We start from the raw sequence: 19,971 nt of genomic DNA on the forward strand, positions 1-19,971 counted from the left end.
AAGAAGAAGAATGAAGAGACATCTAAGAACAAACATCTGTATTCTTTTCCTATACCAATGCTGGGTAGAAGGAGCTTGTGGATAACACACTAATGAGTCTGTTTACCCACCTGGCAAATGAAAGGTGTCCTCTAACCCTTAATCAGGTGTTAATTTATGAGACAGATACTAGATTTGTTTTCAGCATCATTCTTACCACCTTTCTCGTAGATTTAAAAGTTGGGTTATTTTTTCACATCTGCACACATATTCCTTCAAAGAGGAAGGGATCTCTAAAGGAACAAATGTTTATTAAGCACTTACTGCATGTCAGGTACTATGCTAGGTGCTTTATATAAAATATTTTATTTAGTCTTGTTAGGAATGCTGCAAAATAGGTCATTTTTAGGTTTATAGTTTCTATAAGCCTAGAAAACTAATGCTTATACCAAGGTTGAGAAATTTACCCAGTAGCTTACATATAGTAAGGGGCATGATCAGGATGTTATCACATAGAGGTTTTATTCCAGAGCCCACAGTAGATCTCTTAGTACCAGGCTGTAGCTCTGACCCATCTGTATATTCATGTGGATAGAATATTCTTGTCTTTCTTATATGAAACTATTTCACAGAGCCATTTTCTTAGAAAAGAAGTAAAATTTTAAAACTTTTATTTTAGCTATTTTCGATTTCTCAATTTATTTTCTATATGAAGTATACATTTTATATAAAATGATTTAAGTAGTAGCAGACATTGAACTAAAATGAGTTTAATATAGGTGATTTTCATTTTAGGTAAAAGCCTTTCTCTATGTTATTAAACAAAACTACTGTACTTAGCACATATGCAATGTACCTCTTCAATTTTCTAGTTTTCTTAAAGGTAACAAGAGACATCTGCATTCTAAATATCAAGATAGCCATTATTTAACTTATTTTAGGCATTTCGAGCATCTGCTATGTCTTAGGTACTGTGTGTTAGGTTTCTATGTAGACATACAAGATAGATAATGTTTCTGCTCTTCAGGAATTTGTCTGAAATATGTCTGTATCTGTCATACAGATATAAGTTCAGTATGTTGGAAATGGTAATAGAGACCTTGTTGATTTTAGAACCCCCCTATATTCCTGTTTCAGGTTCACAAGATCTATCTTTTAGCATCAGAGCCCTTACTTTATTTGTTCTCACATCTCTATTACTGAATTACTTCCCTAGTTAACACCTTAACTCTGTTTTGAGATCTAGAGAACTAGAACTATGCTTTCTGATTTGTAGGCAAAGACACTCCTGAATGCTGGTAAGATCAGTTAATGTTTCAGACAAGTATTGGAATGTCCATTCATACTCAGCAAGTATTTGCTGAGTGCCTTCTCTATAGTTCAAGCATTATGCTACTCTAGGAACATCAGTCAACAGTACAGATATATGAAGCCTTTAGGAAGCTTACATAATCTAGGAGACATTCTAAAATGGTCTTTAGATTTTTGCTCTGGGATCATCTGTCCCTGTCTCCTGGATTAGAAGTAGCCTTCTCATTTCTTAGGTAATGGCCTGGCAGCATCCATATCCAGCCTTATCAGGATTAAATAAGCCTATTTGGCTTCTAATTTGATGTTTCTCCCTAGGTACAGATAAATCTTTTCCTTCCTATTAGCAGTACATTTTGATTTTCTTGATTTAAACCATACCTAAATCTTATTTCATAATTTTGTTGGATTTAAAATAGGATAGGTGCTCCAACAAGGCTGTAAAGAAGATAAATAGCGTTTTGAAAATAGATTTCTTGTTATTCGTCACCATGAAATTAAAATAGGCTCAGAGAGAAAAAAAGAATACATCATTGTGGTGGGTGGTTATATTTAATCTAAAAATACAAGTGATTATATGTTCATTAAATTTTTGTGGGCTGGAGAAGGAGGGTTTTATCTTTACTTTAGATTAACATTTCCAAAAGTGTATTTCATGAGAATGTTCGTTTCATAGGGGAAAAACAGAAGTGGGAAAAAGAAACAGAATTTTGTGGTCATATAAGTTTAGAAAATCATGGTTTTCTGCATAATTTGTCAGGGTCTTTAGGGTTTTAGGTTATTGTAGTAATTTACATATTAAGTCATAAAGGTCTGAACTATGACAATTGCAGAGACAGTTTAGATAATGGTTATTTAGGGAGTTATTAAAGGTGGAATCAGTATGGCTTAGACATTTAATTGGTGTGAGAGTAAGGGCGAGGAATAAGTGAATAGTCATCTGCAGGTTTCCCATTTGGCCAACTGGGTAAATAATGGTGCCATTATTGGAGAGACTGCAGGAGAACCAGGTTTGAAAGGAAGATGATGAGATCCATTTAGATAAGATTGAACTAGTAATTTATGAGACATTCAAGTGGGCATGTCCAGGAGATAACTGGGTAGGTCTTTGTCTTGTGAAAATATTTTTTAAATTTTGGAGTCTTCAGAGTACTTGTGAAACTTAAAACCACAAGAGTGAAAGTCATTCCAGTGGAGTGTGTAAATTAAGAAAATGGCTAAGGATGATACATTGATAAACACCAACTTTGAGATGACTGATAGAAGAACTCAAGCAGAAAGAACAATAACGGGAAGAATTATTTTAATGCTGTGGGAAAGAGGATACTTTGTTCCCACCAAGTTGAATATAGAAAAACAAATATCTACAAACTATGGGGATTGCATCTTGCTTTCACTTATTTATTGCTAAGTCATCCCTAACAGTACTAAGTTTCTCAAGTCTATAATTGGCAGGAAGAATTTTCTAAACCTAGTAGAGGTGATGATAGTACTGCCTTAGGACTTCTGTATTATTTTAGGGATGGGATTTTATTCTAACTCATATTCTTACAAAAACTGAAAAGAGAATTTTTTCTTTTCCTACAACTGTTCTTGGATACTAAAATAAGTATTAAAAATTGGGAAGTGTTATTTCAAATCACTTTATAGTCAGGAAAAAATTCCAGAAAATTCTGACTTGAAAGAAGACAATTTTACATAGCAAAGTAGATGACTCAGACCTATTGATTGGAACTCATCAATAATGAACTAGAATGGGAATAAAAAACTACTTCTTCAAACCAGTGTTATGGAGAAGATCTTTTAAAATACAGCAATATTTTGAATGTGAGCCAAAAAGAACTAAGTCTAGCAAGCATTTCAAGATAATATTAGTGATGAATTGAGCTGGACAACAAAGTATTGATATTTTATTTCTACTTTGAAATTTCACATTTCACCTTTGGTGTCTCCACATAGTTGTACATCTCATAAGTCATGAAAGCATAACCTTTAAGCACTCAAGTACCTCTAATATACTACAGTATTATCCATTGCAGCTTGAGAAATAACTGTTTCAACTAATCTAGAGTTGCTTATACTGACTTTTAAGTGTTAACTGTTTTGGTAAGATTATAATATGTGATGTTTATATACATCTAAATGTTTGCAGTTATTACTTTAGTTCTAGTAAAATCGTATTCAGCAGAGTTGGACTAGTAGAATGAGCCTCTTGGTTGTTCATTCCTGCAGCATTTTTAATAAACATACATATCCTCAAACATTTTTAGGAAGAATTACAATATTTTAAAAGTATTTGCAAGGTTGTTTGGCACAGTGTCTCTCTTTACAGGATAATTAATTTTTAGCTTTAATGTTAATAAAGAAGATACATTCATGTATCTGTATATATAGCACTGCTATTAACCTTTCTTTTGAAACTTTCTCATGTAACTGCAATTACTTGATCATATTATGCCTTTATAGAAATGTGCTATAGATTCAAACATATGCCTTTGTCTTTTAAAGTCTATATTGTATATTAAGAAACATGCAGCAGAGTGAATTCATATTGATAAGTACTATCTTTTCAAAGCATTGGTAACTTCTAATGACATTTGGCAATATATATGTAGATGTGCATAAAAATATAAATTCTTGCCGTCTGACATGGGTTTTTCTGGCTTTCTGTGCCTTAATCATTCAGTGTTTTACTCTTGGTCACCTAAACTTTCACCAGTTGCATTTTGAGTTTTTTCCCAGTTGTGTTTTAACCAGTTTTTTTTTTCTTTTTTTTTTTTCCATATTTCTATCATTCTGGCGTAGGGCACTTCTGATCTGCAATTGTTCTGTAATGTCTTAGAAAATTTTAAGTGATATCAAAAGCATGATATATGTATTTATTTTATTTAAGATACAGTTAGGTATTTTTAAATCAAAATCAATTGCCTAGAGTTTTAAAATGTTAAAAAAAAAAAAAAAAAAAAGTAAACCAACATGCTGTGTGTAAACCTATTCTGTACTTACCTTACACACTGAATGTGTCCAGCCTTACTTCGCTGCAACTCTAAGAGTTTCCGGAAGTGTAAATGTTAAGGAAAATGTTTAACTTTGTTGCACAGAAGTATTTGCAGATCAGCATTGCTGACTACCAAAAAACATATAGTAACATACAATGTCATCTGATTTTTAGTGGTGCTTCCATGTTGCTGCAGTTAAATTCTGTGCATCAAAATAATTGGCCTTTGTGTACTAGATGTGATTCAGTTACATCTTGCTTTTATTGAAAATGTGCAAACTGAGTGAATCCTAATTTTCCATATATTTTATAGCTGTGGCTCTGATAACATCTCATTTGGCATCTTTTTTCTGTGTATTAGTCAGTTAGGAAAAAATTTCATCTTTAAGATGAAACCTTAAGTTCCAGTTTTATGCAGAATGATTTAACTACTATAATTTCTTAATATTCATTTGTGGCAAAGATCACTTAATTTTCCCAGAGCTTTACTTCTCGGAAATATATTTTTTTCTCAAGTCTAACCTTGGCTTTTTCTTCAGCACAGTAATTACACATTTTAAGAAAAATCACCAGTTGAGACACACATAGTTAAATCTCACTCGTGATGAAACATTTTAAAGAGCTAATTAAAATGTTTCTCAATATTCATATTTATGACATAATCACTATGTGATAATAGGAGAAATTCGGAGTTTCACTAGTACCTCTTAACATGAACAAATTTATTAGAAGAGTTATCAGAAACTTTGAAATTCTACTTAGTCCTACTCAGTATCCTTAGAAAACTATACTTTTAGAAATGTACACATTCATTTGCTATAGAATTATCTTAATTAGAAATTAAAAGTGAAACTATTTCTTTCCTGTGGCTCTAAATGAAAATAAAACCCTTTGGGTTTTGGGTTTTATTACTTTTTTGATATGTGTTTGACATATCTGTGTTTGTTTTTAGAAAACATACTCTTGTTTGTAGAAAAATATATAGGCATCATGACATTTGTTAAATATTTAAACCATAGTCCTTCAACATCCTAACAAAGGGATCTATTCACTAACGTTTCTGTACGTTGATTTATAACATTATTCTAGACAACGCATTTTAAGTTAACTTTTGTAAAAAAAAAAAAAAATCCTAAGTTTTCTTTTTAAGAATATTTGCTTGGGCTTCATCTGATTTTTACCTTATCCCCTAAAATTACATCACCTGAACGCATCCATTACATTTCTTACCTAGACTGAATAAAGCAGAAGTACCCAGATTATTAATATTTTTATTTATTTAAACGAGAGTATGCCATAGATTTTATTTTTAAATAGAACTATTGTCAGACAGCTAGAACATTGGATAATAACCCCCTGAATTCTACTAAAACTATGGAAAACATTCACCAGTTTGCTTGCAAATCAACTCTGCTGCATGCGTTCACAAGTTTCATAAAGATTGCATGCTTTCTGTTTTCAATACAAATTGTATTTTTTTTTCACACCCATCCTTGCTTTTTATTTTTTAATTTTTGTTTCCCTTTTCTTGGTTGGATGCCTTTGTGTGTTTATTCCAAATCCCTGTCCAGTCCTGGAGTTTGAACTACGGAAAGCCAAGGAGACCATTCAGGCCCTCCGAGCCAACCTGACAAAGGCCGCAGGTGGTGTACATAAAACTTTTTTGAGACTTTTCAACTTTGACAATGTAGAAGTAGCAGAGATATTTTAAAATGTAAAATAGTAAAATAGTATTTATGTTTTTTTCCACCAGAACATGAAGTTCCTTTACAGGAACGAAAAAATTACAAGTCAAGTCCTGAAATTCAGGTGAGTGATGGAAGACAAATGTAAAATTATCTTCCACATAAAATGGTAACATAAATATTGAAGGAGGAAAACTTATGATTTCCTGTTTGCCTCTTATTTTGCTTCCAGGAGCCAATCAAACCTCTTGAAAAGAGAGCTCTAAACTTCTTAGTCAATGAATTTTTATTGAAGAATAACTACAAGCTTACATCAATAACCTTTTCAGATGAAAACGATGATCAGGTAAAATAACTTTTTATTTTACAATAATTTTTTTTACACTTATAATTCACTTTCTCTTGTACATAGTTTCTTTTTTTTTTTTTTTAAGTTATTATATAGTAAAATTCTACAAGGCTAGTTACCAGAAACAGCAGTCTCTTGCCTACCTAATCTATTAATTCTATTAGCTTACATATTTTATTCTTTCCCTGTTGCTTTCTACATAAAGACTTTTCATTCTTTCTAGATTCCTTTTTACCACTCCTTGGGGACTATATAGTCCACCCATTTTTGCATATATTCATAAAGTATGATATGAATATGCTTTTTAAAGACATATACTTGATAGTATAGGTTATTGTATACTTATAAATCCAGTTTAACTATAAACCTCCTCAATTGCACTGTAACAAGATGTTAGATAAATATATGACAGTATTTAAGAGAGTATATGGTAAATGAGAGTGAGAAAATCAGCTGTGTCTCTCTGAATAGGGGCCAATTTTAGAACTTTATTATTATTATTATTTTCCTGATAAAATCTTTTAAGCAAAAAAGATGCCTTATTTTAGTGTCATCTCTCAAATGGAATATTTTGACTCCTTAGTGCTAATGGATCGGTTTGAATCTTGTACCTTAAAAAAGTAAATGCCAGCAAATTTGTTATGTAGGAATCTGAAGGCCATGATTTTAAATCAAGATTATTCTGTTGGTCGGTAAAATCTCCTATAGATCCTTTAGCAAAAATAGAAATTTTCTTAGTAAGATAGTTCAGTTCTCTCCTCAGTTGTTAGAATATATTTGGCAAAATTAAATGCAATAAGTATCTAGTTATTTTTTATGCAATGGTAGCATCACTGAACATGTGCTATGTAAGAGACATTAAACTAATATTTAACTAACATGAGTATTATGCAATGCTATACTATGGTTATAGTTTGGGTTAATTGTGTTTTTTAAATGATCAACTAAACAGTGAATAGGAAAGATTTTGAATATGTGAGAAACATTGAGAGGTCAAAAGAACACAGAAAAGAGGAAAAGAGGAGCAAAAAATAGATGGAACATATAGAAAATAGATAATAAAATGGTTAGATTAAAACCTAGCTCTATCAGTATTCACTGTAAATGTAAATGATTAGTCCTTCTCAAATAAAAATCAGAAATTAGAGATGTCAACAATGCTCTCTCAGTAATTAATAGAACGAGTCAACAGAAAATCATTTAGGATGTAGAAGACTTGTGCTACGTTATCAACCAATTTGGCATAATTACAATTTATAAAATACTTCATCCTTCAACAGTGAATACGTACTCTTTTTAAATTCAAATGGTTCACTTACAAAGGTAGACCATATTATGGGTTATAAAACAAGTCTTAAGATGGTGAAATTAAACTAGCAATTAGTAACAAAGTTATTTCCAAATAACGCGTGAGTTAAAAAAGAAATTAAAAGGGAAATCATAAAGTATTTTGAACTGAGTGAAGATGAAAACAAAACATATCAAAATTTGTGGGATATAACTAAAATAGCACTTAGAGGGAAATTCATAGCACTAAATGTCTATACAAGAAAAGAAAACATTTCAAATCAGTGAAATCAAGTTCTGCCTTAAGAAACTAAAAAAGGAAAACCAAGTGAAACCCAAAGTAAGTAGAAGAAAGGAAATAATAAAGATAATAGCACAAGTGGATATAGGCAGCAGAAAACAATAGAGAAAAATTAAATAACAAACAAGTAGTCCTTTGAGAAGATCAGTAAAATTGATAAACCTCTTGCCTAACTGATTAAGAAAAAAAGAGAAGATACAAATTACCAAAATCAACAATGAGCAAGGTTACATCACTACAGATTTTACTTATATTAAAAGAATAGTAAAAGAATGTTATGAACAACTTTTCTTATAAGAAGACAACTGCCAAAACACACTCAAGAAGAAATAGATTATTTGAAGGGCTTTATATTTATTAAATAAATAAAATCTGTAGTTAAAAATAATCCTACAAAGAAAACTCCAGGTCTGGATGGCTTCACTTGTGAATTTGACCAAACATTGAAGGAAGAAGTAATACAAACTCTTCTAGAAATTAAAGGTAAGGGAATATCTCCTAACTCATTCAATGAGACCAGCATACTTCTGATATTAAAACCAGAGAAAGACACTGCAAACAAATAAAATTACAGACTCATTTCCTTTATGAATATAGATATAGAAATTATACATAACATTTTAGCAAATCAAATTAAACAAAATGTTAAAAGGAAAATTCATTATGACCAAATGAGGTTTATCCCAGGAATATAAGGTTGAGTTCATATCCAAAAATCAGTCATCATAATTCATCATATTAAAAGGAAAATGATATAATCATCTGAGAAGATGTAGAAAAGGCCTTTGACTCAATCCAATATCCATTCTCTTTTAAAACTTTAAAGAAATTAGAAATAGAGGGACATTTCCCCAACTGATAGAGGACATTTATAGAAAGCCTATCACTAACATCATTCTTTTTTTTTCTTTTTTTTTTAATTATTATACTTTAAGTTCTAGGGTACATGTGCACAATGTGCAGGTTTGATACATAGGTAAACATGCCATGTTGGTTTGCTGCACCCATCACCTCGTCATTTACATTAGGCATTTCTCCTAATGCTATCCCTCCCTCAGCTCCTCATGCCCCGACAGGCCCTGGTGTGTGATATTCCCTGCCCTGTGTCCAAGTGATCTCATTGTTCAATTCCCACCTATGAATGAGAACATGCAGTGCCTGATTTTCTGTGCTTGTGATAGTTTGCTGAGAATGATGATTTCCAGCTTCATCCATGTCCCTGAAAAGGACATGAATTCATCCTTTTTTATGACTGCATAGTATCCTACACTAACATCATTCTTAATGATGAAAGATGAAGACAAAAACAAGAACATTTATTCTCACTACTTCTATTCAGCGTCATACTGAGGATTCTAGCTAGTGCAATAAGGCAAGAAAAAGTAATTCAAGCACACATTTTGGAAAGGAAGAAATAACAATCCTTATTCACCAATGACATGATCTTATGTATAGAAAATCCTATAGACTTTCCAAAAAAGGTACAAAAACTAAGTGATTTTAGCAAGGTTGTAGGAAACAAGGTAAGTATACAAAAACCTATTGTATGTTATGTTAGCAGCAACCAATTGGAAATCAAATTTTTAAAATATCATGTTCAATAGTATTAAAAAATAGGAAATAACGTAGGAATAAATCTGACAGCTTCTACACTGAAAACTACTTAACATGCTGACATAAATTAAGGAGAATTAAATGAAGAGATATTGTGCTCACGGACCAGAAAACCCAACATTGTCAAGGTAACAATTTTGATTTGTATTTTCAGTGAAATCTAAATCTCACTTCTCACTGGCATTTTTATGGAAAGTAATGAATTTTTTCTAAAATTCATATGAAAAGGAAACAGCAAAACAACTTTAATAAAGAAAAACAAATTTGGAAGACCTAAGCTTCAAGTCTTAAAAGATATTATAGTAAAGACAGTGTCATACTGGTATATAGACAAATAAACTGATGAAACAGAATAGAGTCCAGAGATGGACTTACACATAGATGATCTGTTGAATTCTGACAAAATGCAAAATACCTTCCATGCAGAAAGAGTAGTCTTTTTTAAAAAAAATGGTAATGGAACCATTTGCCCAAAACAAATAAACATCAAACCATATCATATATAAAAATTAACTCAAAATGGAGCATATACTTAAATACAGATCCTAAAAAGCTGTAAGGCTTCTAGAGGAAAACAGGAAAAAAAATCACTGCAGGCTTGGAAGATAGGTAAAAGATTTATTAGATATGACACAAAAAGCATGATGTTCTCGGTCAGATTTGCTCTCATCAAAATTAATAACTTCTGCTCTTTGGAAGCCACTTTTAAGTGATTGAGAAGACCAAGAGGGTGAAAATATTGCAAGTAATATATCTGATAAAGGAGTTATATCCAAAATTTATAAAGAACACTCTACACTTAATAATAGAAAATTAGTCCATTTTTTAAAAGAATGGACAAAAAATTTGAACAGGTGCTTCACCAAGGAAGTTATATGGATGGAAAATAAGCACGTGAAAAAGATTCTCAACATTTGTATTCATTAGAGAAATGCAAATTCAATCACACTGAGATACCACAACACATTAATTGGAATGTTTAGCTAAGACTGTATGAAGTTTTGGCAAGGATAATGGAGCCACTAGAAATTATTTCTAGTTCTAAGCTCAAGGTAGATACATCTTAAATTTTGGATGAATGATAGATAAATGGACATTTGAATTATGTGTGATGTTCATTTAATAAGTTTTTTTTTTTTTAAGCTAAAAGTTGTTTAGTTCTTGTTGTGGGCCAAGCACTGTGTTAAGGCTTTTATATACATTTAATTTATCCTCACAAAAATGCTTAGAAGTAATAAATATTTTACCCATTCTACAGATGACCAGTTTAAGCCTCCCTCAAATTAATTTGTAACAGTGATAGTGGAGAAAGATACAAATTTCATACTTCATGTGGTTTTCTCTAAAGCCCCCCACTTGTAATACTCATATCTGCCTCAGGTTTAGTCCTCAATAATAGCTATCTCATTGTTCAAATAAACCATCAAAGGAATAAGAATATCACATTTAGAATGTTCAAATTAGTATGTCAATTTCTCATGGAGGTTCTCATAGGTTATAATATATCAAATTAGTACTAAATTCTGATATAGTAAGAGGAAGATAGAATGGTGAGACAATGTATTTACATGCAGTTGATTACTCAGCAACTTTATAAAGCTCTTCTGAAGATCTTTGCCTATAGAATGCTTAAGTTGCTATGCTTTTTTCTACTTTTAATAAAACTGTGTTAGAGTTAATAAAACTGTTGAACATGTTTCAATACACAACAAATTGAAGAGTAGCTATTTAGATTCTGAAAATTGCCAGAAGCATTTTTAATAATATGAATTATATTCAAACATTTATAGCAAGAAGACATACAGATTAAATTGTTTCCTTGCCCACTAGAGATTACACTAATGTATTAAGTTGGAGTAATAAAGGAAGAACAAAATTGATTTCTTTGAGTTTACTTATAACCTATAAATAATAGATACAATTTATGTACTGAGACTTCCTTAATCTAGACATGTTTTATGATGTCATGCAAATATTTGGGCATGTTTTATGAGCTTAAAGTTAATATAAAACAAAGTAAAAGGAGTTTATATTTTTAAGAGATATAATAAAAAATTGTGTAACATTTTGATACCTAAGAAAATTAAACCTATTTATCTAGAAGCTGAGGAAACTTACAAGAATAATATTGGATAGTGGAAAGTATAAAATAAATTTAAGAATGTTATTTACTAACTTGGAACATACACTTTGATATTATAACAAAATTATGATTATGTTGGGTTTTCAATATATTCACAGAAGATGACTGTGGTGGCTCACACCTGTAATCTCAACACTTTGGGAGCCCAAAGTGGGAGGATTGCTTAAAACGAGGTGTTTGAGACCATACTGGGCAACAAAGCAAGACCTCATCTCTACAAAAAAAAATGTTTCTTAATTGGTTTGGCATGGTGGCGGGTGTTTGTAGTTTCAGCTACTTGGGAGGCTGAGGTGGGAGGCTCACTTGAGCCCAGGAGTTTGAGGCTACAGTGAGCTGTCTATGATTGTGCCACTGTAATCCAGCCTGCATGACACAGCAGGACCCTGTCTAAAAAAACAAAACAAAACAAAAACAAAAACAAGGTATTAGCAATAATAATATGGATTTCAAAAATGCAAGATAAAATTTCCTCAAAGATTTTTTTATGTTACCATTTTTTATCTTTTAGGATTTTGAATTATGGGATGATGTAGGATTAAACATTCCAAAACCTCCAGACTTATTGCAACTCTACCGAGATTTTGGAAATCATCAAGTGACTGGAAAAGATCTTGTAGATGTGGCCAGTGGAGTAGAAGAAGATGAGTTAGAGGCCTTTACACCAGTTATAAGCAACCTTCCTCCAACTCTTGAAACTCCCCAGCCTGCAGAGGTGAGAGATAGCAACTAATTAGTCAAGTCCACAAAAAGTATTTAAACTATGTAAAAGCATACAGTGAGATCTTGAGTTTCTGTTTTTCTCCTGTTTTGATTTTAGAACTCCATGTTAGTACAGAAATTAGAAGATAAAATTAGTTTGTTAAATAGTGAGAAGTGGTCATTGATGGAACAAATCAGAAGACTTAAAAGGTAAGTACTTGATCATCATTCCTAAAAATCCTCTTAAGGTGTTTAAAGGTATTGGCAAGTTATGCAAATATAGGAAACAATATTCCAGTTGTAAGGCATAATTGCTTCACATTTTAATACTTCTGAAAGAAAGTTTTATAATTGTTTAATATATTTAAAATAGTAGTAGGTCTTTTTTCCCAACACAAGTTAGTAAATCAATATGGTGATCTTACAATCAATTGTGTCTTGACACTAAGAAATAAGATATTTTGATTTGTCCTTCATTAGTTGTACATATTTCCCATTCATTATTCCGTTTAGTTCTTATAATAATTCTGTGGGTTTGAGGGAGTTATCCCCAGTTTGCAAATGAATAAAAGAAATTTAAGTGCCAATCAAAAGCAGGGTTTTAAGGCCATTTTATGCTTCATTCTTGAGTTTATAGCTACATTTTAGGTATATGAAGCATCAATGAATATTGCATAAAAAAGATTTATCACTTGCCAACCATTTGCTACTAATACTTTTAAATATACTTTTAAAACATTAAACCCATTATGAGATTTATGCTAGTTTTCAAAAATACAGTTGTCCTCTGGTGATTTCTCTTAATTTCTCTTTCTACAGTGAAATGGACTTCCTCAAAAATGAACACTTTGCCATCCCAGCAGTTTGTGACTCTGTTCAGCCTTCTTTGGATCAGTTGCCCCACAAAGACTCTGAGAACAGTGGACAGCATCCAGATGTAAATAGTTCAGACAAGGGGAAAAACACAGACATCCATCTTTCAATATCAGATGAAGCTGATTCCACTATTCCTAAAGAGAATTCCCCAAATTCATTCCCCAGGAGAGAAAGAGAAGGAATGCCACCTTCGTCTCCATCAAGTAAAAACACAGTTCATTTTGATAAACCCAATAGGTTAGTATGCCTCCTATATTTTGAAATGCATCTTTCAGCTATTTAGTGTGTGTCAAACGGGAAGAGCTACTGTTTTTATTTAAACTGCTTTTTGTAGATCAAATATATGAATTTTTATATTTGACATGAACTTAACACATAGCAAAGTAGTTGTCACAAGAAAAGTCACAAAATTATTAGTTACTAAATTAAATTAAATCAAAAAGGAATTACCCATCAATGGGCTAGGTTCTATCTTAGCTAAGTACTTAAACCCGTAACTAATATGTTATTACTGTGTGCTACAAACACTTACCCAGTGCTTTTTCTCTATCCTGTAGTCATTATCAGACTCAGAGGAATATTTTGGTGCTGCATAGTTGCCTTTGTTAAAAAAGGAAAAATTTTTGCTTCTAGTTTTTTGTTTTTTGTTTTTTGTTTTGTCTGTGTCTGCCTCCATTACAAATATTACATCATTAGTATTCTTTTAATTCATATATTTAATTTATATTAGGTTACAGAACTCACAGATGACAAAAACCGTGGTCCCTGTACTTTGTGATTATGTTCCTTGGTGGAGGGGACAAAATATAATTTTAAAACTCTTAGATTATAATTAAAAAATACTTTTAAGAAAGGAATATTACTGAGCTCTTTTTATATGTCACACAGAATTCTCAATGCTTTATGTATATTAACTCATTTAATTCTTACGGTGCATTTTCAGCCACAAGGTCATACTTCATTTCCTATTAAATAGAGAGATGTTATGCCTACTATGAGCATGTAATAGAAAAGCACGACTAATTTGCTTCAGACTTATAGGTCCTCATTATTACTAAGAAGTATTGGATTTTTATTTAAGTAAAGCTTTTCACTCATGAACTACAACTTTTTCTGTGTATAGTAGGGGTGTGTGTGTGTGCGTGTCTGTCTGTCTGTGTTGGTCACAGAATTGAAACTGACATGGCCCAAACCTCAAACCTTATAGTATGAGAGAGACAGACAAGCAATAACAGTAAGGTATGAAAAGTAGTATAATAAAGTAAGTTCAGCTTGCTTTGGGAACATGTAATCAAGGCACTAACCTAGTCTTCAGAGCAGGAAGGTTTCATAGAAGTGTCATCCAAGATGTGAAAACTATGTAAGAGTTAACAAGCAAAGAGGTAAAAGAATCCCATGTGCACAAACAAAACAGTGCTTTAGGGGAACAGAGAAGGACTTAGTAAGGCTTAAGCAAATAATGCTAGTGAAAGGAAGGATAGAAGACAAAGTTGGAGAAATAAGCAAAGTCTAAGAAGTCATGTAAGCTTGCATTAATTCATTGTAGAGGTTGGGACATGATGGTATCTAAGCTTTAGAAAGGGTCCTCTGAGCTAGAGGTAATTGGAAGGTAGCAAGACTGGGAGCAAGAAAACTATACGGGTGTATGTGGGAAGAACCCAAGTAAGAAATGATGGAGGCCTGTTCTATATTGAAACATTGGTAATGGGAAGGGAAAGAAGTATATGGATCTGCAAGATTATTAGAAGTTGAAAGACTGAATGGATTTGGGGTGAAAATAAAGGGAAGGAAGCCAGGGACGATGGCATTTGCCTCTAATCCCAGCTACTTAGGAGGCTGAGATGGAAGAATCGCTTGAGCCCAGGAGTTCTAGACAGCATGGGCAACACAGCAAGACCCCGTCTCAAAAAAAAGGATCAAGCCTGATTTGAAGTTTCTGACTTGGGCAAGTGGAAGGATTATGGTCCCCCTCTGAGTGAATATGAGAGGAGCATAAAACAGCAAAAGGCTCAAGCTTTGGTACAGTACTCTATAATCATAGAAATTACTGAGCGCCACTTTGTGGTATATGCTAAATAAGCTTTATTATCTAATTATTGGTGTTAGCCTTTTCTTTGCAGATTTAACACATAAAGTACAACTCGTAGTCATAATTTTATGAATAATACTACATAGAGACTGGTAGTGTTTTAGAAATATAATGTTTTAACCTCCTTTATTAAACATAAATAGGCTAATATTTTCAACTGCAAACAGAAACTTTCTTTAAAATGTATCATGAATATTGAATGAGCTGCGCCTCCATTTATCTTTAGACTTATTGTATGTGGTTTTCTAATATTCAGATTTATCATTAGCTATGTATATCTGCAAAACTTTAATTCCTCTCAGCAATATACCAGGTCAACCTTTGTATCCACTTTACCTTTCTGTTTATCTTTTTGGGACTATAGAGAATTGGAGTTGGAGAAAGTCCTTATTTCAGATTTTCAAATCAGTTCTATAGTCACCGATCTACTATACCACTTTAGGTTTGATCCACTAACTCTTTAACTGCCATTTTTTCACATAACATCAAACTACTGCAAGAACACCAGTTACTATTGATTTTTTTTCTCCTAAGTGACCTATATAAGTAAGTTTCTCCAGTGAAGTGTTCTTCAAGTCACTGGTGGCTCAGAAATCTGATTAGCATTTGTGGGGTAGGATTAATGCTGGAATGGAAGTTATAATACGTAACTTAAACTTCTCCCTAAATGTCAATGGTAATTATTTGATATTATCTCTTTTTCATACAACATTTTCTTCTAGGAAATTGTCTCCTGCATTCCATCAAGCACTACTCTCTTTTTGTCGAATGTCAGCAGATAGTCGTTTAGGATACGAGGTAAATTATAACACCTATTTCCACAACTTTTAAAACATTCTACTGTTTTCTTCTTTTAGTTTCTCTTCTACAGAAGCATCTGTGATAAGGCTGTATTTCAAATGCAAATCCATTATTTAAAAGAATGCTATAAGATATAGTTCCTAAAATTTTTAACTTTTAAGTAAAGTAGTTGATTATTTCTGTTTTTTCTGTTAACATTGAAGTGACCTTTTATAAACTCTGTTTTTAGTAGTATGTCTAATGACAGCGTCTCTTAGATATAATTCAGAAAACCAACTTAAGTGTACACTGTTTATATATTAATTGTCTATTTAAATTACTCCATTATTTTCATTTCATTAGGAGTGGTTATGTCCAATAGTTGAGTTTATTAGCTTGCATATTAGTTTTTCTCAACTATTTTGTATTTATTTTTGCAGATTGGTCTTGAGGGAGTATTTTATTATTGTTTTTTCTTACCTCTGTACTCACTCCTCCTTTTCTAGCTGTTTTGTGTTTCATTTCACTTGACTTCCCATGGGCTTGTGTTCCACAATGTCATTGAGAATATCACAGAGCTGGTTTGAGGATGGTTTGGATGCACTCTGGCAATCCTCATTGTAAGACTGGATCACCTTCCGTAGCCTACGCCTTGTATTTCCAAGTTCTTTGTACAGATTATCACTATAGCTAATGGTTGTAGCTTTGTGAGCATCTCTTCATGCACAAAAAGAAACATTGAGGCTGCCCTACTCTTGTGCTATCCCCCCTACTTGTTCCCAGAAATGGAGCCCATTAGGTCTTCTTGGCTTCACCCTTGATTTTAATGGTATTTTAAATCTGTTTCTAGCCCAAAGACATATTGATGTTGATTGGAGCACTGTTGCTGTTGTTGTTGTTATTATAAGTTAAAATATTGGAATGCGTGTTTAGAGCAGAGGTGTCAGGATCTAACGAATGAACTTTTCTATATTATTATGCACAGAATTTCTCCACTGTCATCGTTTATTATTTGGTTTTCTAGGTGTCTCGTATTGCAGATAGTGAAAAAAGTGTTATGTTAATGCTGGGACGCTGCCTGCCACACATTGTTCCCAATGTGCTATTGGCAAAGAGGGAGGTAAGACACATAAAAGTATTTTCATCCCAGTAATCCCATCATGTTGTCCATTTTTTGTCATTTTGAAGTTGAGTGTTATATTTTTATTTTCTTAAAGTCTATTACTTGCAATCATATTCTTACTTTTGTGCATGCATCTCTGCTCCTAGAGAATGGTTTTACACCTCTGTCAGGTGAGTTCAGTAAAACTGCATGGTATTCATGTTTTTCCAATTTTGCTTAAAGCATTGTTAGCTTCTGCAGCACTAACTATTACTGTAGGTCCATTTATGTGCCATGAACACTGTCTGGTTTTTACATTACCAGTTAGCTAATTATCTGTGCTCTTGGTATGATATGCTTCATTTGTCTACAGAAATGGACACTCTTTGTATTGAAAATTAACAGGGATGAATAATATAACACTAGTCATAAATGTACATATAGTTGCTGATTATAAATGTGTTATTATGCTCATTTGGCAATAAATCACATTTCTCTTATGATAGGATAGTTGTCATATTGACTACAACAACTTTTTAAAGTACCTTTTTTATTTTTCTTACAGTTAACTAGTTATTGACAGATGCTTTAAGTATCCAAAATACATTTGCAAATAATTTGAGTCCACATAGCCTATGTTATGATCCATAAACACTATAGGAAGTTATCTTTATGGTTGTATTTATAAATTATTATTAAATATATTTAGTCAATAAAAGATTAATGGGAAGTTATCTATAATCTCATTTAAATGACAGTGGATGATTTATTTGCAGATAATTTAAATTATTTTATTGAATTCTGTTTTTGAGATAAAATTTTTGGTCAAAAAAAATTTTATAAAGAATAGATGAAGAATATTTTAGAGTGTATCATGTAACTTTCTATTGTCATTTTCTTAATATTTACCACTGATTTTACTCATAGTTTCTGGGACCTACAGTACATATAGGTACATAATGCATTGGCAAAACCCATTTAAAGCTTATTTTCAATTATCCATTTAGCACAAGAAATTTGTACTGATCCTCAAGAAAACATGTAGAGCTTTAAATTTTTTATCCCCATAGGTATTTTAATAAAACAATTAAAAGATTATTTTCTACTGATGGCTTTATTTTACCTAATTATTTTAAAATAGTCATAAGATATTAATAAGTATGGAAAGTCTTATATGTCTTGAAGGATCAGTGTCCAATTTCAGATTGTTTTGCAGTTCTGCCTGGCAGAATGGTGTTTGAGCTTCTTTTCCTTTTTTAGCTTGTAACATAATCCATGTAATGTGTTAATGTTTGCATCCCTTTTACTGTATTTCCTTAATATCATCTTTAGAGTATTATAGAAATCTAATTATTATGAAATTCAGTTTTAGCTTTTTCATTTTAATTTGTCATATTATCATAAAAGACTACCACTAAAATCTGATTGTACTGCATGAAATATTTATAAATTTGCATCATCAGTAATCAGATATGTTACACATACAGATTATATACATATATGCACACATAGAACTAATTTGTGGTATGATGTTTACTTTTCTGGCTGATTTTAAATTTTTTATAATTAAAAATATATAATTTCATGAAAACTGATCATCTATCTTTGTTCATTTAATTATTTGTATGTTTTATCAGAAAAGTTGCCATTTATAATAAAATGAAATTGTATTTCCTCAAAATTAAATTGATAAATAATGAAATATGTCTTAGAGTATTTAAAATCAATCCCTAGGCATAAAAGAACAAAACATTTTTTCATTACATCTCTTGATGTTGAATTACTTTTTAATATTTCACCCCTATTTCTTCTTATAAATCTAAATATCTCTCTCTATGGGGAGACAGAGTTGTTGTTTTTTCATTTTGTTTTGTTTTTTGGGTTTTTTTTTATTTGAGGCAGGCTCTCGCGCTGTCACTCAGGCTGGAGTACAGTGGCACAGTCATGGCTCACTATAGCCTCAAACTCCGGGGCTTAAGCATTAAATCTACATTTTTATAAAACTCCTGTGATTGAAGGATTAATATTTTGACTTCTTATTTCTCATGTTTGGTATACTCTTGTCAGCAAAAGCCTTTTTGTTGGTATTTAAATAAAATTTAAATGTTCTTTAGTAAACTGAACATAGTAATATTCTTGGCTGATTAAATAAAGCATTAGAAACAGGGTTTAATGTTTTGATTAATATGTTTACATGGTTTAACTTTTTTTAATGTAAAAAAATGTACAGTGAAAATTCCTTTTTTCCTGTCCTTGAGCTTCTGTCCCATATGCAGTCAATTTTGCTAGCTTCTAGCAAATGGTCAAGTCGTTTGACCATTTTAAATTTGATTGTTTTCTTCATGTTTTGAGTTGTAAGAGTTTTTTATATATTCTGGGTAGTAAACCCTTATCATATATATGATTTGCAAATATTTTCTTTCATCCTGTAGGTTTTCTTTTTACACTCTTGACCATATCCTTTGATGGGCAAATGTTTTCCATTTTTATGAAATCTGATTTATCAATTTTTTTCTCATGTTGTTTGTGCTTTAAGTATCAATTTTAAGAAACCATTGCCAAATCAGTGTTATAGAAGATATATATATATGTATATGAATATATATAAGAGCTAAAGCTATAAAACAATTACAAGAAAATGTTTTTTATATATATTTAGGTCAGTGATTCATTTTGAGTTAATTTTTATATATGGAATGAAACAGGGTCTAACTTTATTCTTTTCATATGGCTATCCAGTTATCCAGAAACATTTGTTCAA

General features: G+C 31.7%; 1 protein-coding gene across 6 annotated transcripts in view; it reads left to right on the top strand.

Moving 5' to 3' along the window:
* RELCH (RAB11 binding and LisH domain, coiled-coil and HEAT repeat containing) overlaps positions 1–19,971 on the top strand; it is a 121,429-nt gene that overhangs the window by 27,969 nt on the left and 73,489 nt on the right. For 5 of the 6 annotated variants that reach the window (XR_001884515.1, XM_017867142.1, XM_017867144.1 and 2 more), the window contains exons 3-10: positions 5,857–5,928; positions 6,039–6,094; positions 6,203–6,316; positions 12,173–12,376; positions 12,482–12,573; positions 13,183–13,476; positions 16,051–16,126; positions 17,133–17,228. Coding sequence is in view for 5 of the 6 variants with exons in the window: in XM_017867142.1 (XP_017722631.1) it covers positions 5,857–5,928; positions 6,039–6,094; positions 6,203–6,316; positions 12,173–12,376; positions 12,482–12,573; positions 13,183–13,476; positions 16,051–16,126; positions 17,133–17,228 (1,004 nt within the window). In the remaining variant the exon portion in view is untranslated. The remainder of the gene's footprint in view (positions 1–5,856; positions 5,929–6,038; positions 6,095–6,202; positions 6,317–12,172; positions 12,377–12,481; positions 12,574–13,182; positions 13,477–16,050; positions 16,127–17,132; positions 17,229–19,971) is intronic. The other variant, XM_017867145.1, reaches the window with a different exon arrangement.

The sequence above is a fragment of the Rhinopithecus bieti genome, unplaced genomic scaffold (assembly GCF_001698545.2).
Source record: "Rhinopithecus bieti isolate Rb0 unplaced genomic scaffold, ASM169854v2 scaffold_2554, whole genome shotgun sequence".
Lineage (NCBI taxonomy): Eukaryota > Metazoa > Chordata > Mammalia > Primates > Cercopithecidae > Rhinopithecus > Rhinopithecus bieti.